The sequence below is a fragment of the Cuculus canorus genome, chromosome 16, assembly GCF_017976375.1.
Source record: "Cuculus canorus isolate bCucCan1 chromosome 16, bCucCan1.pri, whole genome shotgun sequence".
NCBI classification, from domain to species: Eukaryota; Metazoa; Chordata; class Aves; order Cuculiformes; family Cuculidae; genus Cuculus; species Cuculus canorus.
In genome coordinates, this window is record NC_071416.1 from 3,143,563 (window position 1) to 3,169,143 (window position 25,581).

At 49.9% G+C, this 25,581-nt stretch overlaps 1 protein-coding gene across 1 annotated transcript in view; it reads left to right on the forward strand.

Moving 5' to 3' along the window:
- CEP250 (centrosomal protein 250) overlaps window positions 1–25,581 on the forward strand; it is a 43,020-nt gene continuing 17,439 nt past the window's right edge. The window contains exons 1-25 of the mRNA XM_054081114.1: window positions 1–44; window positions 1,271–1,327; window positions 2,027–2,109; window positions 2,669–2,834; window positions 4,083–4,189; window positions 5,431–5,658; window positions 6,327–6,423; window positions 6,864–6,962; window positions 7,950–8,111; window positions 8,423–8,601; window positions 9,034–9,216; window positions 10,155–10,299; window positions 10,568–10,714; window positions 10,893–11,123; window positions 11,865–12,058; window positions 12,537–12,664; window positions 12,854–13,023; window positions 13,895–14,038; window positions 14,483–14,784; window positions 15,998–16,157; window positions 16,896–17,208; window positions 17,632–17,759; window positions 18,111–18,231; window positions 19,893–20,044; window positions 22,069–25,320. Coding sequence (XP_053937089.1) covers window positions 21–44; window positions 1,271–1,327; window positions 2,027–2,109; window positions 2,669–2,834; window positions 4,083–4,189; window positions 5,431–5,658; window positions 6,327–6,423; window positions 6,864–6,962; window positions 7,950–8,111; window positions 8,423–8,601; window positions 9,034–9,216; window positions 10,155–10,299; window positions 10,568–10,714; window positions 10,893–11,123; window positions 11,865–12,058; window positions 12,537–12,664; window positions 12,854–13,023; window positions 13,895–14,038; window positions 14,483–14,784; window positions 15,998–16,157; window positions 16,896–17,208; window positions 17,632–17,759; window positions 18,111–18,231; window positions 19,893–20,044; window positions 22,069–25,320 — 6,972 coding nt within the window. The 5' untranslated portion in view covers window positions 1–20. The remainder of the gene's footprint in view (window positions 45–1,270; window positions 1,328–2,026; window positions 2,110–2,668; window positions 2,835–4,082; window positions 4,190–5,430; window positions 5,659–6,326; window positions 6,424–6,863; window positions 6,963–7,949; window positions 8,112–8,422; window positions 8,602–9,033; window positions 9,217–10,154; window positions 10,300–10,567; window positions 10,715–10,892; window positions 11,124–11,864; window positions 12,059–12,536; window positions 12,665–12,853; window positions 13,024–13,894; window positions 14,039–14,482; window positions 14,785–15,997; window positions 16,158–16,895; window positions 17,209–17,631; window positions 17,760–18,110; window positions 18,232–19,892; window positions 20,045–22,068; window positions 25,321–25,581) is intronic.

Consider the following 25,581-nt stretch of genomic DNA (forward strand, 5'->3'; position numbering starts at 1 on the left):
GCCCCGAGCGGGGCCGGGACATGGCGGGGGCGCCGCGGGGAGAGGTGCGGAGCGGGGAGGGGGAGAGCCCAGAGGGGACCCAGAGCCGAGCAGAGGGGAAGGGAGGGATCCAAAGGCATCCAGAGCTGGGGACAGCTTAGAGGGGACTCAGAGCTGAGCGAGGCGGGGGATCCAGGGGGGTGCGGAGCAGCGGGAGAGCCCAGAGGGGTGATGGAATGGTGCGGGGCAGGAGGGATCCAAAGGGGTCCAGAGGGATCCGGAGCGGGGGAGAACTTGGAGGGGACGCGGGGCTCTGTGGGGCAGGGGGATCCAAAGGGATCCAAAGGGATCCGGAGCTGGGGAGAACCCAGAAGGGATACAGAGCTGTGTGGGGCAGGAGGGGATCCAAAGGAATCCGGAGCAGCAGGAGAGCCCCAGAGGGGGACACAGAGCTTTGTGGGGCAGGGGGGGATCCAAAGGGATCCGGAGCAGCAGGAGAGCCCCAGAGGGGGACACAGAGCTGTGTGGGGCAGCGGGGATCCAAAGGGATCCGGAGCTGCAAGAGAGACCAGAGGGGGACACAGAGCTGTGTGGATGCGGGGGGATCCAAAGGGATCCGGAGCTGGGGAGAACTTGGAAGGGGGCATGGGGCTTTGTGGGGCAGAGGGGATCCAGAGGGATCCAAAGGGATCCGGAGCTGGGGAGAACCCAGAGGGGACACGGTGCACTGTGGGACAGAGGGGATCCAAAGGGATCCGGAGCTGCAAGAGAGCCCAGAGGGGGACATAGAGCAGTGTGGATGTGGGGGCACCCAGAGGGATCCAAAGGGAGAACTCAGATGGGGACACAGAGCTGTGTGAGGCAGAGGGGATCCAAAGGGATCCAGGGAGATCCAAAGGGATTCAGAGTTGGAGAGACCCCAGACCAGACATGGAGCAGTGTGGGTGCGAGGGGATCCAAAGGGAGCCAGAGCAGCAGGAGAGCCCAGAGGGGACACGGGGTGGTGTGGGTGTGTAGGAGCAACACCTAGTTTTAAGGTGTTTTTAAGGTCCCTTCCCACCCAAACCATTCTGTGATCACGAGGATGAGCAGAGAGCACTGCATGTGAGAGAAACTCAGTCTCTGTTTCTTGGGAAGTTTCCTTGTATCATCAGAACACCGACTTCTTGGCTTTGGGCAGTGCTGTGAAATGTGCTGTGCTTGGGCTGCAAAGACTTAGAGAAGAGCTAATGTGGGAGGAGCTGACTCTGTTGAGCTGCCCTCTCTCATCTTCCTTCTGTGTGTCCATAAGGTACTGAAGTCCCGGGCTCGGTGCAGAGAGCTGGAGCAGCAGCTGGAAGCAGCAGGGGTGAGTGTGCAGGCCGCTGACTAAAGCTCGTGTCCGTAGAGTTCCTTAACGCAGGCAAAAGCTCCCCAGTGGAGCGGCAGAGGGAAACAAGCTTTTGCTGCCTGAGAGCTGGAAGGAGTGCTGTAAGTTTGCCTGTCAGTGTTTGTCCAGTTGCCGTTCCTGGAGCAGCAGCTGTCCCAAAAATGCCAGTCTGGAAAACCCTGTCAAGAGGGGTTTTAATTTGGTGGGAGAGGGCTTTACTGCTGCAGTAACATTTTGCCCTAGGTCTCAGGAGAGTGCTCTGCTGCCTGTTGTGTTGCTTGGCTGTCTCTGAAGAAAGATCTGTTGAAACATAACATTTTGGAAGGCAAGAATGCTGGTGTTCAACAGAGAGTGCTGGCACTGTGCTCTCCTTTCTGCTTCGCGGCTAACGTAAACCTAGAAAACTAAGGATAGGAGTGGAGGAGAGCATTCCCAGGCTTAAGGGAGCATTGGGGGTCATGACCTGAGAGTACCCAGCTGAGAGGGTGCAGCGGTGGGAGACTGAGACGAGCTACTCCCACTGCCGCATTGCCCTTCCTTCCTCTCCATAGTCGCGATACTGTTAATCCTTGAAGGAGCCACAAGCTCCTGGGATACCAGCAGAGGGGAAAGTAATGGATGCTAACAGTAGCGAAGGGAATATAAGAATTTGACTAAACGTTTCCCTTTCTTCTTAAGGGATCCCTTCCAGGGAAGTGGGAAGCCACAGAAGACGACAGCCTGGAGAAAGCACTGCTTCATTTGGAAGAGGAGAAGCAAAGGTACAAGGGAGAAGCATTCCCTCATGCCTGGTATCCCAGATGCTCCTAGAAGCGAGGGAAAACCCACCAGTGCTACCTCATGTCCCCAGGAGAAGCATTTGGGCAAGTTGCTTTCAAAGGGAAAAGGTCCACGATCTGGTCTGTGATGCAGGAAGAGCGTTGCGTGCTGAATGGCTCTGTTTGAGTGGTTTGTTCTGGGTGACCTGCACAGGTCCCTTTCCAGTCCAAATTATTCTGTGGTTCAGTAGGTGAGCACCTGAGGGCAACACTAGAGAAAGGGAGTGCATCCAGTGACCAGACAGCACCGAGGGGAGGCCAGACGTTACCCGTGGGCATCATCAAAGCTGCAGAGGAAGGAGAAACCAAAATTGTAGGAGGAAATTGAAGGCTTAAAGCAAGGAGAAGCCTTCACAGAGAGATCTTAGTTAATCCTAGAAAGCACTTCTACTGCCTGTCAGTTTGACAACAAAGTCAGTGTTGAGGGAGTTGGAAAATGATGAAGAGGCTGCTTATGGGCAGCAGTTGTTCAGGCTCTCGTTGCTGTTTCTCCCTTTCCAAGGTTTGAGAATCTGGCAGAAGTGAACACTGTCCTGCGTGAGCACCTCAATAAAGCGAATGAGGTTAATTCTGCCCTTAAAGAAGATGTTGGAAAACTGATGGCGGATTGGATGAGGGCCCGAGAGGAGCTGGAATGGAAGGAAAGTGAGTGGCGCAGTGAACGAGAGGTAAGGATTGGCTCCGGGAGTGTCAGACGCGATGCCAATGTGGAATGAGAGTGCCTTTTATTTCCAGTATAGAGAACTTGCTGTGTGAAAGCAGTGATGGAAGATGTCTGGACTGCTGTGAGCACCCTGCTTGGTCCTGCAGGCCAATGCTCGCTGTGGCTGGGCACTGTGCGGCGATCACACAGTCTTTCTAATAGACAGGCGTGCCTTACCAATAAGTAGATCTGACACTGGTCTTGGAGGGTCTTGGTTTTGTCTTCCTCCACCAAGACTGTTAACACCTCTGCAAGGCACTGATGAATCGCCATCGGTTTCCTTTGCTGAAATCTGCCCCTGCAGAAGTGTGAGTCTTCCCTTCTTTGAGGTCAGGTGATGGGTCTGCTTCTGTGGCGCCTCTTCACGGTTCAGTGCCCCTGCTGCAGTTGTTGTTAAAGGAGACCTGGTGATGACAGTTGTCCTCTTTTTGTGGAAGAGTGGTTGGAAAGCTGCCCAGCAGAAGAAGCCTTGGGGATGCTGGTCAACAGTGGCTGGTTTGGATGGCCCAGGTCAACAGTGGCCCAGGTCAACAGGCTCCTGGTTTGGATCAGCCATGGGGTGGGCAGCAGGAGCAGGGAAGGGATCGTCACCCTGTGCTCGGTGCTGGTGAGGCCGCACCTCGAATCCTGGGTTCAGGTTTGGGCCCCTTACTACAGGAAAGACATTGAGGGGCTGGAGCACGTCTGGAGAAGGGAACGGAGCTGGGGACAGGTCTGGAGAACAGGGGTTGTGTGAGCTGCTGAGGGCCGTGGGGCTGTTTAGTCTGGAGAAGAGGAGGCTGAGGGTAGACCTCATCGCTCTCTGCAGCTCCCGGAAAGGAGGTTGGGGGGGTGGGGGTGGGTGCTGGGCTCTGCTCCTGATTAACAAGGGATAGGATGAGAGGAAACAGCCTCAGGTTGTCCCAGGGGAGGTTTGGATTGGATATCAGGAAAGTATTCTTTCTGGAAAGGGTTGTCAAGCACTGGTAGCGGCTGCCCAGGGCAGTGGTGGAGTCTCCATCCCTGGAGGGGTTTAAAAAACCATGTGGCTGTGGCTGGAACATGGTTTAGCCAGCACAGTGGGGTTGGGCTGACAGTTGAACTGGATGAGCTGAGACATCTTTTCCAACCTTAATGGTTCTGTGATTCTATGATTGTACGCTGCCCTATCTGAAAGACTCACACTGTGACAGCCAAGGCTAAACTGCATTTCTTTTTGTCTGTGCCTGATCAGTTTTATGACAGCCACTTCAGGGGTGAACAGAACCGTCTGCTCAGCCTGTGGCGCCAGGTGCTGAACTTCCGCCGCCGCTTCCTGGAGATGAAGACGGCCACTGACCGGTGCGTAGGTGTTGAGGATCTCTTGCAGACTGAAACGTAGCTCCCCTTCACAGCCACCTTTTGAGCTTGACATTCCTTCAGTTGTGGCTGAAGGTCCGAGTTCTCCTTTGGTAGCCTGGAGTGATGCTGTTCAGCACACTTTAGGCTGTTTTCAGACTTGTTTTGTTCGATGCTGGTTTCGGCTAAATGTGAGAGGCTGGGGCTGTGGGCAGGGAGAGGCCCTGAACTGGTGATTGACTGCAGTGATGCTTGGGCTCCTTCACACATGCTCAGGCCCACGTGGACACGCTGGAAGAGACCCACAAAGCTGTGCATGCAGCAGGCAGAGAAGTCACTTTAATAGAATGATTAAAGTCTGCCTTAAATCTCACTGGGTTCCTTTTTCCACAGCTGCTGATGGAAAGTTCATTCACGAATATATATATTATTTTTCTCTTCTTGTTTTCAGGTTATTCTGGTCAGTTTGTATCTGCTTATCCCCACACCAACATCGTTGGGAGAAAGAATAGCTTCTCTACTGTGTTACTGCATTTCTCCAGTTTATTTTGCTTAGTTCTATACCCCTTTTTATGATTGTTTTCTTGTTCTTGGGCTTTTAAGTTGCCTTCTAGACAAAAGACAAAGCATATGAAAATACTCTTGCTGAAATAGTGCATTGCTTTGGTGTCAGCGTGCAATTCAAACACTGGGTTACTGTCAGGCATTTATCATATTGGATTATGGGCCTTCTTTAGTGTGAGAATAGACCTGATCTACTCTTTAATTCCTGTGTTATTTGTGCTTTTCTGTTACAACATTCTGGGCTTATTCTTGCACCACCTTCCTGAAGCATTTCTTACATAGCTATTGATGGGAGTCTCTTGGTGGGCCAAGTGTTGGTAATAATCGATCACTTAAGGCTGACCCCTGGGTGTAAGAGCTGGGGACCTCGCTCGAATTTCCTACATCTATTAATGATAATTAGAATTAGTTAATAAGAGAGCAGGAGCAACACTTAATAAGAATTATTAGAGGTCCTTGAAGTCTTCTGGCTGTGCTGCACATTTCTTACCTCTGAGGATAAAACAGCAGCCCAGCAGGTCCATTGTGTCCTGATCCCAGAGTGTTGGATGAATGATTCGTTCCTGAGAAGATGTCATCTTTCCTGCCAGCTTTACTGTTGCACCGTTGCGTGCTCCAGAACTGAGGCAGCTGATAAAGACAGAGGTGTGAACATCAGCTCTTTCTTTCCTCTCCTCCAGAGATTTGTCAGAGCTGAAGGCAGAGCAAATGAGGCTTTTTGGATCTCTACTTGTGCACTGCTCCCGCCTGAACTGTGCTGTGCGGCTCTGGGAGCCCCTCACTCTGGGGAGACGCATCCTGAAGGATGAGGCCCAGCAGCAGGCGGGACAGGGAAGAAGGCAGAAGGCTCAGGAGCTGATGAACTTAGAAGTGAAGGAAGACCCAGAGAAGAAGGAGCTTCAAGACAGGTAAAAGTGTTCTAAAATTTGCTATTAACAACATTATCTTTTGTGGCTGCTTCTCGGATACCTAAATGGGCTGTGTTCGTGTTTGACACCCGCTCTTTCTTGGTGAGAAATGGAACCCAGTCCAAAGAGAGCTCTATCTCTTGTTCAGCCCTTTTGTCATGCAGGGCTGTGCTGAAGGAGCTGGGAGGAATTTGCTCAGGGCCCTCAAAAGCAGTGTAGCACCTCTGTACTGACAGTTACCAGAATCCCAAAGCGGTGGTGTTGGAAGGGCCCTCTGGAGCTCCCCCAGTCCAACTCCACTGCTAAAGCAGGGTCACCTCCAACAGGTTGCACAGGAGCACATCCAGGTGGATTTGGATCTCTCCAGAGAAGGAGACTCCACACCCTCCCTGGGGAGCCGGTTCCAGTGCTCTGGCACCCTCACAGGAAAGATTTTCCTCATGTTCAGGTTTCCTTGCAAGACTCTTCTCCTTGCATCAGTGAGTGCAGATGGCCTTTGGGGCAACAAGTCCCATTTTGCAACGTCGAGCATCTTAACCTGTAGAGACGAATGCTGCTTTTGCTGTATTTTCTGGGTTTCTTTGCTGTGCTTCTGGGAGCTGCTTAGTTCTTTAACAGGTGATGGTGTGCAGTGCTTTTGGAATGGCATGTGGACCTTCTCTTCTCAGGGTGCTGGAGCTCTCAGCCTTGCTTGTACAGTCTCAGAAGCAGAATGAGGAGAAGGAGAAGACCATGAAAACACTTAACGACACTCTGGAGATTCTAGTATGTGTTCCCTTTACCTGGGAGAGAGACCAATGTTTGCTCTCCAGCCTTAGCACAGAGCTGTGGCTTCCTCAAGGGAAGGCCTGGTAAAGATTTTAACCGTATAGGAACATTTCCAGTGTATTCCTTCTGTGTTTGGCACATGTGGAGTCAGTCCAGGTGGCAGCAGAGCTGCGGACAACTTGGGGGGGTTGTACCACAGCTGCTCTGCCTGTGGCTTTCATCTCTTGGAATGAAAGTTCCTTGGAACTGATGGCTTCATAGCAGCCTATAAAAACTGGCTGTTGGTCTTTCTCTTCTGAGTTTTAGCAGAGAAGAAATGGAATAGATATGGGAAGGAATATACTGAGACTTCTTGGTGTGATGGTGACGCTGAGGATGGGAATGCTGTGGAGGGGAGCAGCTCTTCCCTGTCCACCCTTTCCTTATTCTGTTCTCAGGGAGCAAGTCAGCTGGAGAGAGAATATGAGGCTTCATTGACCAAAAGTGCCAAAGAAGAGAATCTTTTCCTCCAAAAGCTGATAAAAGATATAACTGAGGTGAGTACAAAGCTGGGACTGCACCCCTGTAAATTTAATTTGAAAGTAATTGAGGAAGGCAACAGACTAGCTGAGGGAACAGATATCTATGTTGGGTACCTGCTACTGGGTATTTAATTTTTGTACTGCGTTTCTGACATCAACTCTGTTCTAACTCCCAAGCTGGCTGTCCTGTGACCATTCAGCTGAATCGCTAGAAGTTTCAGTACCTTTGCCTTCACCGTCCCACTGAGGTCTCTCTTGGACTGTGCATTCCAAGTTGACTACTTGCCATTTGTATTCCACTGTTTCTTGGAGGATTCCCCCATCCTCCTCGAACAATGACTCTGCTGTTCTTCAGATTTTTATAAAGGTCACTGACTTGACGCCCTTGCTAACTCTGCTCCTTCACACTGCTTTCACTGACCACTACTATCTGCCCACAATCACAGCTGGGCTAACCATTCAGGGGCATCTTAGTCCTAAACTCCACTCTGTGGAGCAAGGTTTAATAATCAGATTTTTTATGCAGCCTCTGACAAAGTCAGTTCTTTCCCCTTATGCAGTTATTTCTATCCTTGTGTGCTACTGCTCAAAGTAATTATGAACACTCGCTTTTTCATTGCTGTTTTGCAGTATTCATCAGCTTCCTTCTTCCCTGGGTGGTGTACATGGTTCCTTTCGTTGCTGTTCCCATTGGTTTTGTGTTGTTTGTGTACGTGGCTCTCAGAAGCCAAAGGAGACCAGAATTATTTCTGAGCACTTAAAGAAACCGAGCATTCAGGCATCTTCCAGCCACTTCATACTTGTTCTTCTTTATAGTGGCTATATTTGTATTTAGAAATCTCCAGAGCACTTTTGGCCACAGGGGAAAACTTCTGTGATGACTGAAGAAATGAGAGAATTGAGTTTTTAATGACTCTAGGGTGAAGTGAGGGGAAAAGGAGAAATAAATAAAAAAAAGCAAGTAGTATGAGCAAGGAGTAACAGCTTGATGTGGGTTTTCAGGCGGTGTTAGATGGCAGCGGCAGCATGGTCAGCATTATCTGCACTGACAGTTCCCAGTATGCAGAGTCTAGCAGCATCCTCTCTTGTCGGGGTTCCATTGATGCAGAGCATGCCTTTGTACTGGTGCAGGAAGCACTGGCGAGGAGGCGAGGAGCAACACAGGTGAGAATTTCTGCTTCTCTTCACCACTGGCTACAGGCTCAGCTGCTAATGCCTCATTTAGCTTGAAACTTCCATTTACTTAGCCAGCTGAGCCAGTTTCTTTCTAGTTTTCCCACTCCTTGTACCGTATTTCCTTGTCATTCTCACCAGCCCTGTGCTCTACTGCTTTTCCTTCCTTGATCTCCACTACCTCGTCACAGCTCTTGCTTTCAGGTGAGCTGTGTCTGCTTGCTGCTTCTCCCAGCTATCTGGAGCCACCTTCCCTGCTCCTTATTGCTTGTTTGTGTTCTTTCCCTGCCTATTCCTTGCAGGCCCTTCAAGAAGAGCTTTCTGCCAGGCAGGACTCTATCAATTTCCTGCAACAGCAGCACAGACAGCAGGAAGAGAAGTGCAGGAAGCTGCAGCAAAGGGTTGAGCAACTGGAGGAGGAATACAAGACATCCTGCAGCCACCAGCAGCACCTCCAGTCTCTGGTAGAAGCTCTCAGAAGGTATTTCCTCTTTCTCCTATGTTCTAGAGGCAATCTGCTTCCAGTTTGGGAAGTTCAGAGGTGTTATGGGCAAGGCACTCCCCTGCCCTACCATGTGTGTGCTTCTGGCACTTTAGCATCCTCCTGTCACTGCTTTTTTTTGTGCTCTACTGTGAATCCTAAGGCTGTATTGGAGATTTAGAGCGGTGGTGTAAAGATGCCTCTCTCTCGACATGCTGCTTCTCTGAATTCTGTTCTTTGGGTGCTCTTTGCTAGCTGCTGCCTCTCACTGAATGAAAGCAAATGCCTGCCTTTCTTTCTCTTTTGCTGTTCAGTTGCCTTGTGGGAAGTACAGTAAAGAAATCCCCTCACAACTCCATCCTGGCATGGTGCAAATGGGATCCATGATTGTTCAAGCCTCTTCATTCTTCTAACTGAGACTTGTCTCTGCAGTGACTGTGCAAACCTTGAGAAAACCCAGGATGAGCTACAGCAACAGCTTGAAGTGACGGAGCAAGAAGCCTCGCGTCTGCGCCGAAGTAACACTGAGCTGCAGCTGAGGGAAGATTCAGCCCAGGGAGAAAAGTTAGAGCAGCAAGAAGCGATGGAGAGAGTACGTTGTGACCATGAGCTCCTGTGAGTGTTAAACCTTTCTCTGGGCAGAGGTAGCCATTGCTGGACTTCAAGAGGCCCACCGCAGAAGAGTTAGTTTTGCATGCTCATGATTTTTAGCATAGAAAGGTGAAAGGAGCTTGTAAGCAGCTCTGGCTGCCTGCTGACATACAGCATAGATGCCTCCTCCATGTACTGTCTTTGGGAGCCTTTAAAAATCATTCCAGACATGACTAAGGTAGTTGATGACAGGCATAAGTTGAAACAAAAGAGGCTCAGACTGGATTTAAGGAGAACCAAATGTTGAACCATGAAGGCAATCGCACAGCAGAACAGGTTGCTCAGAGAGGTTGTGCAGATTCCATCCGTGATGGTTTGGAAGACCCAAATGTATAGAGCCCTGACCAAACTGGACTGATCCCATAGCTGACCCCAGCTGCTTTGAGCTGAAGATTGGGCTGGAGGCCTCCTGGGGCCCCTGCTGCCCGAATCATCCTCTGATCCTCTGATTACTGCAGTGGAATTCATATGCATATCCTCTCCACACAGATCACAGGCTCTTTCATTGTTTCATTGCTGAAGGCAAGAGTAATTGTGGGAATATAAATCTGGGCTTAAAAAGTCTGCCTGACCTAAAGAAGAACTTTGGAAAATCTTGTGTGCAGTGTGAGGAAAAGGAGAAACAACTAATAGGCAGGATGCTGTTCTGTGAGTTCCTGAACTTCCTGGGAACGTTCTGTGATTTCTGGAAGTTTGTTTTCCTTTCTCAATGAGGAACACTTCACCTCTATCAATGACAAAGGGTGGTGGAGCTCAGGCAGGGAATTCCAGCATTCTTTAGATGTCAACAGAAAGCTGTTGGAAATCATTCCAGCTGCCTTTTCAGGGACATAGTCTGTACGCTTGGCTTTGGAAAGAAGAATCTTTTACAGAAGACTTGTTTGTCTTTCCCCTTCTTGTAGCCTGAAGGACTTAAGTGCACTTGAAGGAAAACATAATTTGTTGCAGAGTGAGTTGGTAACTGCGAGAGAAGCACTGGAGGAATCGCACCTTCAGAGGGATCTGCTGCAGCAAGAGAAACACGAGCTGACCATGGCCCTGGAGAAGGTATGGTCACCGCATTCCTAGGCAGCACTTGTGGGAGAGGGAGTTGTGACAGGAAGGCCATCCCAGATGCTGTTTCTGGCAGCAGGAGACAGGGAAAATGTTCTTGGAAAATGGTGATCGGAGGAGACAGGCTCTTTGGGGTAGTTGGTGCCCACGTGCTTCTGGGGAACACTGCCTTGGGGGGATGTCATAGGCACGGGGGGGGGATGTGGGGTCACTGCGTGAAGTCAGTTCAAAAGAACCTTGCCCTGAATTTTTGTCTCTACAGGCAGAGCAGTCAGTGTCAGAGCTGACGGGGGCTCAGAATAAGCTGAATGCTGAAATAGCTGATCTACGTGCTGCGACAGCCAACATGAGCAGCATCAATGAAGCTCTTGCGCTGGATAAAGTGCAGCTGAACAAGCTTCTGCTGCAGGTGAGCTGAGTTGCCAAAGGTTTTGCTAGGCATTCATCTCCAGCTGCTGCTGCTTTTCCGAGCTCTTGCCTTCTGACAGTGTGACCAACTGAATACGGAAACATTCTTTTCTCTGTCCAAGACCAACTTCTGTCTTCATAGTAAATCTGACTGTATTTTATCTCTTCCATGGTTGTAGCTGGAGCAACAGAATGAAGTTCTGTCAGGGAAAGTGGTCGAGATGGAGAGAGCAAAGATCTCTGACCAGGAGAAGCTGCACTTGTGTGAAAGAACAAATGAAGAGCTCTGCGCAGAGAAAGCTCACCTGGAGGTGCTGCTGAAGAAAGCAGAAGAGCAAGAGGAGGGGCTGCGGGTAGAGCTGATGGGACTGGCAGAGGAGAAGAAAGAAACCCAAGAGAAACTCCATCAAGTGAGACTCAAACCCTGGTGCTTCTGGGTGGGCATTTGGCTGCTGAGCTCAGAGGAGCTGGGGCTGTTGGGTTCTGTGTGGTTCGTCAAAGAGGCAGTTGGCAGTGCTGGAGGGCAGAAGGATTTGTTTGCTGCTTGTAGGAAAGGTGTTAATGGCTTGCAGAGCTGTTCGGCAATTCTTTGAGTTGTCCTCTTGCTTCTACAGATCCTTTGAATGCACCTGTCTGTGCTGGCCTCTGTTTTGGCTCTTGACAAGCATCAGAGAGGTGATTGTCTTGTCCATGAGTCTGAGCAGAGCTCCTGCTCTCCCATGGGGCAAAGGAAACAAACTCGGTAGCTCTGAGGTAGCTTTGAAGCTCATTCTTTTTCTAAGGTGAAGAACAGGGCTGCATCTTTCTGTTTGTGCTTTTTGTTGTGAGGTCTGGAATCCCATTCTGATGGGATTTCAGTTGGCGAGGGGGCATGTGTGGAAGGTGTGGTGGTTTTTCATGACAGCCCTTGCCTGTGGTGCATGTGCTTGTGCTGAGGAAGCCGTCTGCTGGCACGCAGAAGGGCCTTCCTCACCTGTTTGGGTCAGCAGTGTGGTGCCTTTTGGCAGCCCAGGGGGTTGGTGCGTGCCCAGCGGATGCTCTTCTCCTTCCAGCCCTGGCCCAGGAACTCTTTCTCCTCTGGCAGGGTCAGCAGCGGCCCTGGCACAGAACTCCAGGGACAGGAATCTCACTGCCCGCTGTCCCGCTCGCAGGTGTCCCGGCAGCAGGAGTCGTCGAGCCGTGGGCTGGAGGAGCTGCGCCAGGAATCCTCTCGCCAGGCGCACGCCCTGGCCAGGGTATCCAAGGAGAAGGAGTTGGTGCTGCAGGAGAAGGCTGCCCTTGAGGTGCGACTGGCAGCCACGGAGCGGGACAGACAAGGCCTTTCCGAGCAGCTGGCAGAGGCCAGGTAGGGGCAGGGAGGAGACCTTAGACAGGACATGATTGAATGTCTGTGATGATAGAGGTGGTGAGCGTTACCTGAGGAGTTATTGCATCCTGCCTGCTTTGCAGATATTTTCACCTTACATGGACAGAAAATGGAAGAATCTGGAACAAAAACCCTAAGAGTATCCCCTGATGTGACTGTTATTTTTGTGAGAGCTAAAGCTGACAAAGCTCTCCTGAGCCTTGGGCTTATGGTTTTCCCCCTTGCCCATTGCTGTGGCAAGCCCAAAGTGATCAAATTCGGCAGGGCGTTGTGTTCTGCTGGGGCATAAGGAAAGCTTGGACATTCCCTCAGAGGGGCTTCCTTTGCTTTTTTAAACAGTAGAAATACGATTCCGTGCACCTGTTTTCCATACTCAAGTGTAGGGATCTTGATTGACTTCTTCCCTGTGAGTGTCAGGAGCAAGAAACTAATTTCCCTCCATGTTCACAACTTGTAGGTCAGGAAAGGAGAGCATGGAATCCAGCCTGTTTGAGGCTCAGCAGCGCTTATCTCGGCTGGAGATCGCCAGGAGTCAGCTTGAAATCCAACTTCATGCAGTCACGCAGGCCAAGGAGGTGGTGCAGGGTAAGGGCTTCATGTGCTTTGTTCCTGGTGGTCCCCATGCGTAAGGAAGATTGTGTGGATATAGCTGTCTGTCTGCAGTGATTCTGAGGAGTCATGGAGCTGGAGAGGTCCCTCCTACACTGCCTTAGGTCAGTAAATCAGAACTGTTGTCTGTGTGGACTCTTATCTTGCCATTTGTGGTGTTTGCAGGAGAAGTGAAGTGCCTTCAATCAGAACTGGAAGCAGAGAGAGCTTTCCTGAGGCAGGAACAGGAAAACATGACGCAGCAGCTCTTACTGACAGAACAGCAGTATGACAACAGCCTCAGACTTCAGCAAACGGAGCATGAAATGGAACTAAACAAGCTTCTGCAAGACTTGGTAGGAACCTATTTGCTTCTGAATTCTTCAAGCAAGCTTGTAGGCTGGCTTTATAGTAGCCCGAGTGCGTGAGATGGCAGCAGAGCCAGTGGCTCGTACTTACAGGCAGATGAAGTTCCACAAGACATCCAAAGCAGTGAGACCAGCTGGCTGAGGGAGGGGATTCATTGCCCTTCTTTGTTCTGGCGAGGCCTCACCTTGAGCCCTGCGTCCAGTTCTGGAGTCCTCAGGACAGGAAGGACATGGAGCTGTTGTAGTGAGTCCAGATGAGGCCACAGAAATGATCCGAGGGCTGGAGCACCTCCTGTATGAGGGCAGGCTGAGAGAGTTGGGGTTCAGCCTGGAGAAGAGAAGGCTCTGTGGAGACTTTAGAGCAGCCTCTCAGTTCAGAAAGGGGCTACAGGAATTCAAGGATAGGATGAGGGGGAATGGTTTTCATCTGAAAGAGGGGAGATTGAGATGTGATCTTGGGAAGGGATGTTTTCCTTTGAGGGTGGGGAGGCCCTGGTCCAGGTTGCCCAGAGAAGTTGTGGCTGCCCCATCCCTGGAGGTGTTCCAGGCCAGGTTGGATGGGGCTTGGAGCAACTGGATCCAGTGGGAGGTGTCCCTGCCCATGGCAGGGGGGTGGAACTGGATGGGCATTGAGGTCCTTTCCACTCCAAACCATTCTATGATCCTGCGATTATGTTCTACTGCAGCCCTGAAAGCACAGAGCCTGGTAAGCTCCAGAGATCAGCAACAGGAAGAACTGTTTACAACGGAAGCAGAGCAAGGCAGAAAACAGTGGCTGAACGAATGTGATTTTGAGACAGAAAGAGGAAAAAAGTGTACCTGGTGGCAGGTCCCCCTAACTTGCTCTTTGCGTTTACAGGACATCACAGAGAAGCTGCAGGCAGAGCTGCGGGAAAGTCAGAGTCAGATCAAGGCAGTGGAGAATAGACACAAGCAAGAAATCAAAACCATCAAAGAGGAGATGAATGTCCTTCTTCAGCAGAGGGATGCTCTGCAAAACCAGGTGATTTGAACAGCAGTAGATCCTCCAACCATCAACCAGATGGTCTCTCCCCTTCCTGCCTTTCTGTTGCAGAGCAGGCTGATGGGATTGTCCCCCTGACTGCTGGCGAAGTGTTGTCTCCATCTGGGCTTGTCTGGAGGAGACTTATTGGTCAGCTGAACCTCAGCTGCTGCCCTAGACAGGTGGGCCAGTCCTTTTGCCTGTTGGCCAGCAATCATCAAAATGGATTTCTGCTGGCCTCTTCCTGCTAGCCTTTTTTTAAGGTGTTTTTTGGATGAATTTGGTGACCCCTTTGGGTTTTTAAACAAACCATCTGTCTTCATTGTCAATCTGGTCCTTCACAGGGTGAAATGTAAAGCTGTTCTTTCCCTTTCCTCCCAGGATATGATGTGGCTGACAGGGAAAAAGTGTAGTATTTGACTGCTTTGTTATATTTGCCCTGAGGTGGAAGAGTTGACGGCTCAGCTAGCAGCCTTTGAAGAGTCCCAGCAAGTGGTTTGCCACAAAGCTCAGCAAGATCTGAGTGAGGCACAGGAGCTGTCAAGGCAGAAGACACTGGAGGTTGTGCACCTCCAGAAGATCCTGGAGGAGAAGATGAGTCAATGGGAAGAGGCAGAAAATCAGAACAAGGAGCTGCAAGCGTGTCTGCAGTCCTTTGAGGAGGAAAGGAGTCGATGGGAAGAGGTGAAGCATCACACCGTAGAGGTTGAGGCTTCGTTGAAGGTCCTTGAGAGTGAAAATGCCAGGTAAGTGGAAGCCTGTGAGACTCTCCCTTCTTTTTAATGGATTTCTTCTTTCAGATCTTTGCATATACAAGTGCCTCTGGCAGCATTGCCTAAAAAGCAGAGTTCTGACCAATCCATGTAGATGTTTCATTCTCTTGATGTGTTTAATCTTCTTTTCTTTCTTCCTTCAGTTACAGCTTTTCTGAATACAGTGGCTTTTGGAGTAGTCCTTTCCTTAAAAGGACTACTTTTCTTTCATTAGATCAGCAGTATTAATATTGTTAAATGAAACTTTCGGGTGTTTCAAACCTGAAACACGCCAAAGGAGGCAGAATGAGTGGCAGGATAAAGAGCCAGATAGATCCACCAGCTCCACCTTGGACCCAGTGAACTTTACACGTTTGGGATCTCTATCGGTCTTCCATCCCGATACCTTTCTTGGCAGAAGCCATCTCAAACCCATGATTTCAAACTAAGCCAGATTCTCCTCTGAGTCCCCCAAGAAATGAGAACGATTCTTATTGCTGTCTGTTTCCTTGTTGCTCCAAAAATCCCAATGTGTTTCCACAGAGGCTTGAGCAGGGTCCTCACAGATATTGATCTGAGTGTCCAAGGGGTGCAAGAAGGAAGGGAAAGGATAGGTAGGCTGCTTCCCCTGGTGAGGTTCTGCCAGTCTTCAACTCTTCGCTGAAGAGAAGTGAAAGCAGTGCCCTCTTGCTTCCCCCATGAGGATCCTGCAGTTTCTGTAAGGATCTGAGTATTTCCTCCAAGCTGCCATTACCACTTCTAGTATTGGCCTTTGTTTCTCAAGCTGAGAGTTCTGCAAGCCTTAGGAACTCCCCAAAGATGATCTCGCTGTCAGTCACTGCTGTTCCTACCAGAACAAGCGACGGGAAGGAGATATCTCTTAATTATCTACCAACTTCTCCCTTGCAGTCTCATCAGCCCAAAGGAAAATCTTCCTCTTCCCCAATGTCTTCCTTTCCACACTTTGTGATGTTTCTGTTCCCATCCCGTCTCACAGTGACAGGGTATTTGACCAGGAACTCACCTTTCTCCTGTGGAAAGGGCACAAGCTCGGGTGTGGCTGCCAGCCTGACGCAGGGCTGAACAAGCAGTCTCCTTGTTCAGACAAACCTCAGCAGACAAAGCGATTTTCCTTTGGTGGTGGGAGTCCTAAGAGTTTATCGAGTGTTGTACCATGTAGTGATGAGTTGCCTGCTCTCTCTTTCAGACTGATTCAGTCTCTGGAGGAGAAGGAACTGAACCTCAGAACCCTGGAAGAAAACAACCTTGCCCAGCAGAAAGAGGTGTTTCAGCTTGTTTCTGCCATTGAACAGGCCCGGCAGCAACATTCAGATGACAGAAGAGAAATAGAAGAGCTCAACAACCAGGTGACCTATGCACTAGCATCTTCTCCTTCAGGGATGTGGAATAACAACTTGAGCTTGTAAGCCCCAGCTTGTTTCCTCTCCCAACACCATATGCTCTTTCCTTTTCTGCTCAGACTTTGCACATTGAGATCAAGGCTGGATCTGCCTCTATTTCCCCCATTCTTTTATCATTCATGGCATTAAATCTCTGAGGAGAAACAGAAGGCTTCTTTGGAGCATCTCTGTGTCTGTTATAAATTGTCCCCAGAAGGTGTTCCTCCCTCTTTCAGGCACCGAGTGATCTGGTGACACAGAAGTGGTTGTTGCAGTTGCTAGAAGGTGCTTCCATCTCAGCCAGTTCATCTGGCATTTCAGAGGTCCAGCACGAAGGATGCTGATTGTCTTCCATTCTTCTCTAAAGTGTCCCCTGGGAGCTTGACAACCCCATTCTCCACACCGCGGTGCTTGATGTGCCCCCTCACCTTGCCAGCCACCTCCTCTCAGCCGCACCCACAGAGCTTCTTTCCTAAGGCTGGAAAGCAGGAAAGTCCAACAGCTGGACTATTCCTCTTTTGGCCCCTCAGCCCCTGGGTAGCTCTTTCTAGCTTATTTTGCTCTGTTTGAATCCTTGGCTTTGCGCCTTCTGTTTCCAGTGTGGTTTTTGCTTGAGGTCGTTTCTCCTTCCTCCCTTGCTGTGCTTGCTGCTCTGCTGCCTCTGTCGCAGCGGTGTTGCTGAGGCTCCGTGCATCCGTGTTACAGGCACAGTCGCTGCGGGAAGAAGTGCTGAAGAAGGAGGCTGGTCTGGCAACTCGAGAGAAGCAGCTGCTCCAGGATCTGGAGGAGTCCCGAGCAGGCGAACTGTGCTTGAGGGACGCTGTGCGCACGCTGGAGGATGAGGTGTCTGAATTGCATTTGCGGCTTTGCAGTGCAGATAGCAGGGCAAAATCCTTGGCCGCAGAGTGTGAGCAGGCAAACAGCGCCCACTGCGAAGCCCAATCCCAGCTGGACCAACTGCGCTTGGTTGTCCACTGCGTGGTCTGTGACAGCAGAGATTTAGTTCCTTGGAGTTCAGGCAAGTGTGGGAGCTGGGTTCACAAATCTGTAGAACACGTATTGGAGAGCAGAGGAAGGGGGAGGGTGCTTTGTAATGCCGGTGTGACAGACTCATCAGTTCAGGGTGACTCAAGCCTTGGCAAGTCTTGAAATCCTGACCTCCCTACAGGGTGCTGAGTCCATGAAGTATGTGGAGAAATGACCAGCATCAAAATGAATAGGGCCCAAGTCATGTCAAGTCATAGGGCATGTGCATTCTTCCTTGGGACAGAGCTGACATTAGTGGTCATCAAAGGAACATTAGCCTGTGACACGCGTCTTGCTGTGATATGACCTCTATGACAGTGTCAAAGGCACTGCCACCTTCCCCTGTGTATAAAGAGGCATTTTTTGTTGGAGACCCTTCAATTAAAGCTTGAAACAGAATGGCTTCTCTCTTCAGAGCAGGGTCATGTCTGGGACCAAACTGTTTCTCAGGCCAAGGACCTCCCTGCAGAGCTCACAGTGGACAGAGTGGCAGTGGCCCTACAAGACCTACGTCAGCATGTGCAGCAGGCTCGGCAAGATCTGGTAACGTGGCTGCGGTGCCCCCAGAAACCCTGTCCCTGCGCTGGGCTGAATGGACAGGCAGAGGCACCAGAGGCAGAATGGCTGTGAAATCTTGTGGGACAAGTTGGCTTGTGCCGTGGGGAGAAATGAGAGTCGGGGATCTTGTGCACGGTGCCCCTTCCTGCATTGGCTGTTTCTGCCTTAGTGCTTGTATGCGGTGGGAGATGTCCCTGCCCGTGACAGGAGCGTGGAACTGGGTGATCTTTAAGGTCTCTTCCAACCCAACCTATTCTGTGTTTCTCTGATTCTGCCTCCCTGTCTCTGGCCAGCAGTGGCTCTGTGCGGTGACACATCTCTTGTTACCTCTTCCAGAATGATGCGAAGAGAAAGATACAGGACTTGGAGCTGGAGCTGAGTGAGATGCAAACTGAAAGGGACCATCTCAGTGCCCAGAATCAGGAGCTGCAGGAACAGCTGGCTCGAAGCCAGGAAGGTACAGCTTCTGCTTTCCACCTCACTGGCCCCATCCTGTCTCTCCAGTGGGGAACTTTGACACCACGCAGAAGAAAGGTGTGGTGCCCGCAGATGGGAAGAGGAGAGAAACAAGCATGAGAGCTACCACTGAATGCTTCTTATAGCGAGAGATCCAGCGGCTGGCAGTGCATCTTGCTGTGCTGCTGGTGGCAGAGCTGCAGAGGTGGTGCATTTCAGGTCCCATCACTGCTATGTAGGTGTAGCTTGATGCCTCACAGTGCCCTTCTCTGTGTGCTCTGGTTCTTTAAAAGCACCAGCTTGCAAAAAGCCTCCTCTTTACTGACTTCCTTTTCTTATTGCATGGTACATTCACAGAGCACCCGTTCAATGTTAAGTTGATGTATTATTGCATCCTTTCTCCAGCTGCTTTTCCTAGTTCCTAATGCTTCTGCATCCTTCTTACTTGTTTCCTTGCTGGCGTTGATTTGGTGTTTGAGCTTGCAGCCATAGCAAACATCATTTCTTACTTCCTTGGCCACGTCTTCCAGCTTCACACTGGAACGCGTTCACACTGGGTTTATCTATAAACTCCTTTTCACATGTAACTGGTCACCTCTTCCCCCAATCTCCAGGCCATTGGAGAGCCTCCAGGGCTGTTGGCCTCTCGAGGTCAGAGCTGGAGAGGCATCCCTGGTCCTTCTGCTGTCATTGTTGTCCCACTCTCCGGATCAGAATGGCTTGTTCATCTCCTTGTCCTGTTTTCCTTGCCTCAGACTGCAGGAGCAGGGAAGTGTGGGCATTGCTTGTTGCCTCCCCCATGGGCATTTCCTCATGTTTCCTCTCTGAGATGGGACGGCTGATCATTTGTCAGACTCTTTACAGGAGGCTTTTCCAGGCCTTAGATCATTGCTGTTTATGGAACAGCCATAGTTTTTACTGGAGATGTTACATATAAAAGCAGCTTCTGTTCTTTAAATTCTGCCCCTGGATGGGTCCTGCCTGTCCTGCTGATCAGTTTTTTCCCTCTTTAGTCCCTTTCTGTTAGTTCGGTCTATCAGTTTAGTTTTAGTTCCTGACTCTCCAGAGTCAGCTCTCAGTACTGGTGTGAGCTCAGTTGTTCTTTCCTTGCCCTTGTCCTGGTGTCACTGAACATTTCCTTTCTTTTTCCTGCTGGTGCACAAGGTGTTCCCCTGATGTTCCTTTGGACAAATACCGAAGTGCTTCTTCAAGCACAACACTGACATCTGTTCTTTTCTCTAACATCTCTCAGGTCTCCCTGGTCACACAGGAAATGTAACAGTCAGTCTTCCCTTTGGCTGCTCCTTCCTTTTCCTGTAGGACACTGGATCTGATACTCTCCTTCCACTTCTGTCCTTGTTCCATTGATGTTGGTTTTACCTGCTTCTAACACTGTGAGGGATGTCCTGCCCTGCCCTTAGTCCTGGCCTTTCAACAAGCAGAAGGGCAAACACCTCCTGTTCTTCTCAACCTCACCACTTTCTTTCTTCTTCTTTTCTCTGCCTGGAAGTTTCATTTATTTATGTCTGCTTTGAAAGTCCTGTTGGCTTTGGGCTGGAAGACACAGGCAGGCAGATAAGAAAATGATGTTTTCTCTGCAGGATGCAAATCGCTTTGATTTTGCTTTGCTTTTCACCTTCTCCTTCACGTTTTTTGCTGCAGAGACACAGATGCTGGAACACAAGAACTCTCTCCAGGCTGCTCTGCAGGAAGAGGCTGCTGCTCTAAAGGAGGAGGCTCAGACTCTACAGCAAGAGGTGGTGTCTTTGGAAAGGGAGCTCGAGAGTGCTGAGAAACAGAGGAAGGATGTCCTGGTGAGGCTGGCAGATGCTGTGAAGGGCCATTTTTTACGTGTATTTTGGTCTTCTGTTAATAATTTTGAGGAGCAGCTTTTCCCAGTGGAGAGCTGGTTCTGTGTCGGGTTGCACAGGTTCACCCAAATCTGAGAGGACACGGGGTACACGAATGTTTACCAAGTATCCCTCATTTTCCCCTTCCTTCTGCTCTTGATTCCTTGTTGCCCAGACCTTTGCTTTCCTGCCAGGCCATGGAAGCTGAGTTAGCAGGATCCTCACCTTGAGTGAGAGAGGACAGTCCAGAAAGGAGAAATCGCTGAGGTGACCAATGTCACCGACTGTGTGGAGAGGCCACAGACAACCACAAGAGCAGAAGAATATTATTGATACCAGTGCTTGGGGTTCGGTTTAACGTTTGCAATTGTGTTCTTCTGAACGCAAGTAGGCAAAGATGCTGTAGCCACGTAAAGCTTGGTTATGACTCAAGGTGTTTATTTTCCTCACTTCTGAGGGTTTCTGCCCTTGAAGCCGAAGTCAAAGTAATTTTCAAACTTGTCTCTATTGACATTGCGTGGTTTGGGCAATTGTTTGTGTCCAGATCCATATTAGATTTCTAAAGATCTGGATCTGGAAAAAGGGCTGAGAAGACAAAGTCTGCTGATAAGCGAAACTGTTCCATGTTGCCCATCTGAGAGCAGACAGCGAGGAGAAAATAGAGAAATTTGAGACATAAAAGTGCTGATCCGGCTAAACATGCATGGGAAAACTTATCCTGATTTCAAACACAGAGTGACAGGCGGTGATCTGAGGGTTACGCCCTCAAGAGGGGCAGTGGGGTTCTAGAGGATGGTGCCAGGAAAATCCTGCAAGGTGGAGGTCAACTCTCTCTGCTTCCTAATAGAGAGAACATTGTCGTGTCCCCACCTAAACCCTGCTTAGCCTGGACTTTAACTCCAGGCTGCCGGTCTGGCAGCTCCTTCCTAGAAGAACCCGCTAGAGCTAGAAGAGGATCAGAGAAGGGCAAAAGGAAAGGTGTGGCAGGCTGGGCGAGCTGGGGAAGATGCAGCCTAAAGGGTGGTGCAGGAAGAGTCTATAGCATCCTGAGAGGCAGGGAGAGACGGGGAAGCAATCGTTCCCTCTCTTCTGTGAGAGATAGAATAGAATCATAGAATCACCAGGTTGGAAAGGACCCACTGGATCGTTGAGTCCAACCATTCCTAACACTCCCTTAAACCATGTCCCTAAGCAGTTCATCCAACCGTCCCTTAAACACCTCCAGGGAAGGCGACTCGACCACCTCCCTGGGCAGCCTGTTCCAGGGCCTGATGACTCTTTCCATGAAGAATTTTTTTCTGATGTCCAACCTGACCCTCCTCTGGCGGAGCTTCAGGCCATTCCCCCTTGTCCTGTCCTCAGTCACTTGGGAGAAGGGCCCAGCACCCTCCTCTCCACAACCTCCTTTCAGGTAGTTGTAGAGAGTAATAAGATCTCAATGATGAACAAGAGCAGCTGATGAAGCCAGAGCTTCTCTGGGGGCGACTGCCCAGAATGTTAAAGGTGCAGCAGCGCAGCCCCGTGGAGCTCCTTGACGAGCGGCACTGTGAGCACAGCAGGTGAGACGGGGGCAGGAGGAGACTGAGAAAGTTCTCCTGAGCGCTGGTGTTGAGGAGGTATCAGGTAGGTCTGCCCCACTCGTAGATGTCCTTCCCTGGGAATGTCCTTACAGGCACTGTGACGCACAGGGCACCAGCTGGGGCGTTGCAGCCGGTGCAGCTGAGCTGATGGGATCAGCATTTTCCCACTTCTTTATATACAATGCCTGCAGAAAACGGTTCTGGACAGGGCTGATAAATACAGTGCAGCTCTTGGATCTCTTTGAGTAACAGTAGAAAATACACAAACAGGGAAACCAACTGAATAGTTGGTGTTTTCTGCTAAAAGCTGAGACTTCAGCCCTTGGTGCCACTGGAGCAGGAGTTCAAACCTAGTGTGAAACCCAAACATAGATGAAATGATTGGATGTCTTCCTCCCTGTTTTGCAGCACGAACGGGACAGCCTGGAAGCACTGAAAGAAAAGCTGCTCTGCGAGATAAACCTTCTTCAGGAATCGGCTGCAGCCTCTGAAATCCGAGCAAATGCAGCAACAGATATGAATCACTCCCTTGAACAAGAACTGCAGACCACACTGTCTGTCTTAAAAATTAAAAGTGAGGAAGTGGAAATGCAGCAGGAGAAACTCCAGATGCTGCAGAAAGAGGCAGCAGAAGCAAAAGCTTTGCAGGAGACTCTCACTCACATGACTGCTGTCCTGTTGGAAAGAGAGGGAGAAGTGAAGTTATACCAGGAACAGGTGAGAATACTGGAAAAGCAGGAAGAAGTGCATAAAACTACTCTTGATCAGGCTCTTAAGGACATAACAGAGAAAAAGCAGAAGACAGAATCCCAGCAAGAACAGATACGGGAGCTGGAGAAGCAGGAAGAAAAACAAAGGATTGCTGTGAGCAAGATAAGCAAAGAGCTGGAGGAGAGAGACCAGGAGATCAGATCACAACAAGAACAGATAAAGGAGCTGGAGAAGCAGCGAGAAATGCAGAGGACTGCTGTAAGCCAGATGAGAAAAGAGCTGGAGGAGAGAGACCAGGAGATCAGATCACAACAAGAACAGATAAAGGAGCTGGAGAAGCAGCAGGAAACACAGAGGACCGTTGTGAGCAAGATGAGCAAAGAGCTGGAGGAAAGAGACCAGGAGATCAGGTCCCAGCAAGAACAGATAAAGGAGCTGGAGAAGCAGCGAGAAACGCAGAGGACCGTTGTGAGCAAGGTGAGCAAAGAGCTGGAGGAGAGAGACCAGGAGATGAGGTCCCAGCAGGAGCAGATAAAGGAGCTGGAGAAGCAGCGAGAAATGCAGAGGACTGTTGTGAGCAAAATGAGCAAAGAGCTGGAGGAGAGAGACCAGGAGATCAGGTCCCAACAAGAACAGATAGAGGAGCTGGAGAAGCAGCAAGAAACACAGAGGACTGTTGTGAGCAAGATGAGCAAAGAGCTGGAGGAGAGAGACCAGGAGATGAGGTCCCAGCAGGAGCAGATAAAGGAGCTGGAGAAGCAGCGAGAAACGCAGAGGACCGTTGTGAGCAAGATGAGCAAAGAGCTGGAGGAGAGGGTCCAGGAGACAGAATCCCAGCAAGAACACATACAGGAGCTGGAGAAGCAGCAAGAAAAACAAAAGATTGCTGTGAGCAAAATGAGCATAGAGCTGGAAAAGAGAGACCAGGAGATCAGATCCCAACAAGAACAGATACAGGAGCTGGAGAAGCAGCAAGAAACACAGAGGACTGTTGTGAGCAAGATGAGCAAAGAGCTGGAGGATAGGGTCCAGGAGATCAGATTCCAGGAGGAGAAAATAATGGTTCTAGAACAACACAGTACGTCACAAGTGAGAAATCTGCTTGTGGATATTGATTGTATGAAAGGCAACTTGAAGGAGAAAAACATGGAGCTTGTGTCTCTGAGTCAGCAGATCCAAGAACTGGAAAAGGAGAGAGAAGAGGTGCAATTTCTGCGTGCAAGCCTTGAACACCTGAGAGCAGCTCTTAAGGACAGAGAGAGTGAGTGTGATTCTCAAAGGGATCAGTTAAGAATCTTCCAGCAGTACAAGGAGCAGCAGGAGGGGCGCCTGCAAGAGCTTCACGGTGAAGTAGAAAAAAAGACCCTTTCTTTATCTAAAAAAGATGAAGAGCTTGAGTGGCAACAAAAGCAAATCCAGGAAGCCAGAGAAGCCATGGAAACACAGCTAAGGAGTGTCCATCACCAGCTGGAGCAGAGCTTAGAAGCCCTAAAAGAAAAGGACAGACTCCTCGACATCCAAGAGCAACAAAGAAGGAGCCATGAGGAAAAAACAGAAGAACAGATGAATGCCTTACAGAGAGACTTAGAATACACTGAGGCGATACTGAAAGAAAAGGATTTCATGATTGAATCACAGAGGGAAGCGATTGAGATCTTCCAGAAACAAGAACAAGACTCAGAACAGCAGAAGGAAATCCTGCAGCATCTTCAAGTGGCACTAAAGGAACGAGAGCAAGAAATTGCATCTCTCCAAAAGCAACTTGAGGCATGCAAGGAAAAAGAAGAGCAGAATGAAGCTGAGCAGGCAAATCTTCAAGCAACAAAACTGACTCTGGAAGAAAGAGAAACAAAGAACAGGATTCTGGAGGAGGCTCTCTCTAAACTTCAGAAGCAAAAGGAGGAGGCAGTGATACAGACTAAAGCTCTATTGCAAAAACTAGAAGATGCTGAGTCTTCTCTAGGAGCTAGAGATCAAGAGATGATGTCCTTGCAAAAGCGTGTCCAGGACCTTCAAGAGCAGAAGGAGTTAGAAGGCAAGCAGGCCAGGAGTCTACAGCAGAATCTCGACAAAATGAGGCAAAGAGTGAAGACAACCCATTTGGAGTTCCTCAGGCAGACAGGGCAACTGAATGGGTTCCAGCGCCGTGAAGAGAGCATGAGAGCAGCGCTAACATCGTGCCAGAAGCAGGTGAATCTGCTTGAAGAAGCAGTGAGGAAGAGAGATGAAGTCAATAAAACTCTTAGGCAAAAACTGCAGTGCCAAGAAGAAGAACTGAAGAACTTGCAGAATCTCCAGCTTAGGCAGACGGAGAAGAATGATGAGGCTGGACAACACAGAGAGCCAAAGGAGCTCCTGGAAGAAGCCTTGCCTGAGAAGGGGGAAGAGACCAAGACTCAAGCTGAGCAAAATGAGTTAGAAGAGGAAATGAGAGCTCTTCAGGAAAACCTCCAGTGTGTTCAGCAGACTCTGACAAAGAAGGATGAAGAGATCAAGTCCCAGAGAGACAGACTTGGCTTTTTAGAGAAGACATTGATAGGGAGAGAAGAAGAGCTTGGGCGGCAGAGTGAACTCCTGAAACAATTAACATCAGCTTTGCAATGGAAAGATGGAGTAGAGACCCTGAAGACACAACTCCAGAGACTCCAGAAATGGGAGGAAGAGGAAGCAGAGAAGAGGAAAGTTCTCCAGGAGAGAGACAGCCCCTTGAAAAGGCAGGAGGAGCCAACCCAACAACTGGAAGAGGAGCAGGAAGCAAAGAGGGGAGAATTTGAGCATGGTATTGCTATTTCGAAACAGAATGAAAGCAGAGAAAACTGGAAAGAGAAAGCACAAACCCTGACTCTTGCCCTTACCAAGAGTGAAATGGCCAATGGAACTCTGAGGGAAGAAATAGCCATCCTGCGGAGCAGAGTTTCAGAGAGGGACAAGGACCGCTTTCAGTTTCAGGTAGGCATTGGGAGTGATCCTCCTCGGTCAACTAAAATCAAAGAATCCTAGAATGGTTTGGGTTGTAAGGGACCTCAAAGCGCATTCAGTCCCATGCCCTGCCATGGGCAGGGACACCTCCCACTGGATCCGTTTGATCCAAGCCCCATCCAGCCTGGCCTGGAACACCTCCAGGGATGGGGCAGCGACCGCTGTTCTGGGCCTCACCACCCTCACAGGGAAACATTTCTCCCTAAGATCTCATCTCAAGTCTCCCTCTTT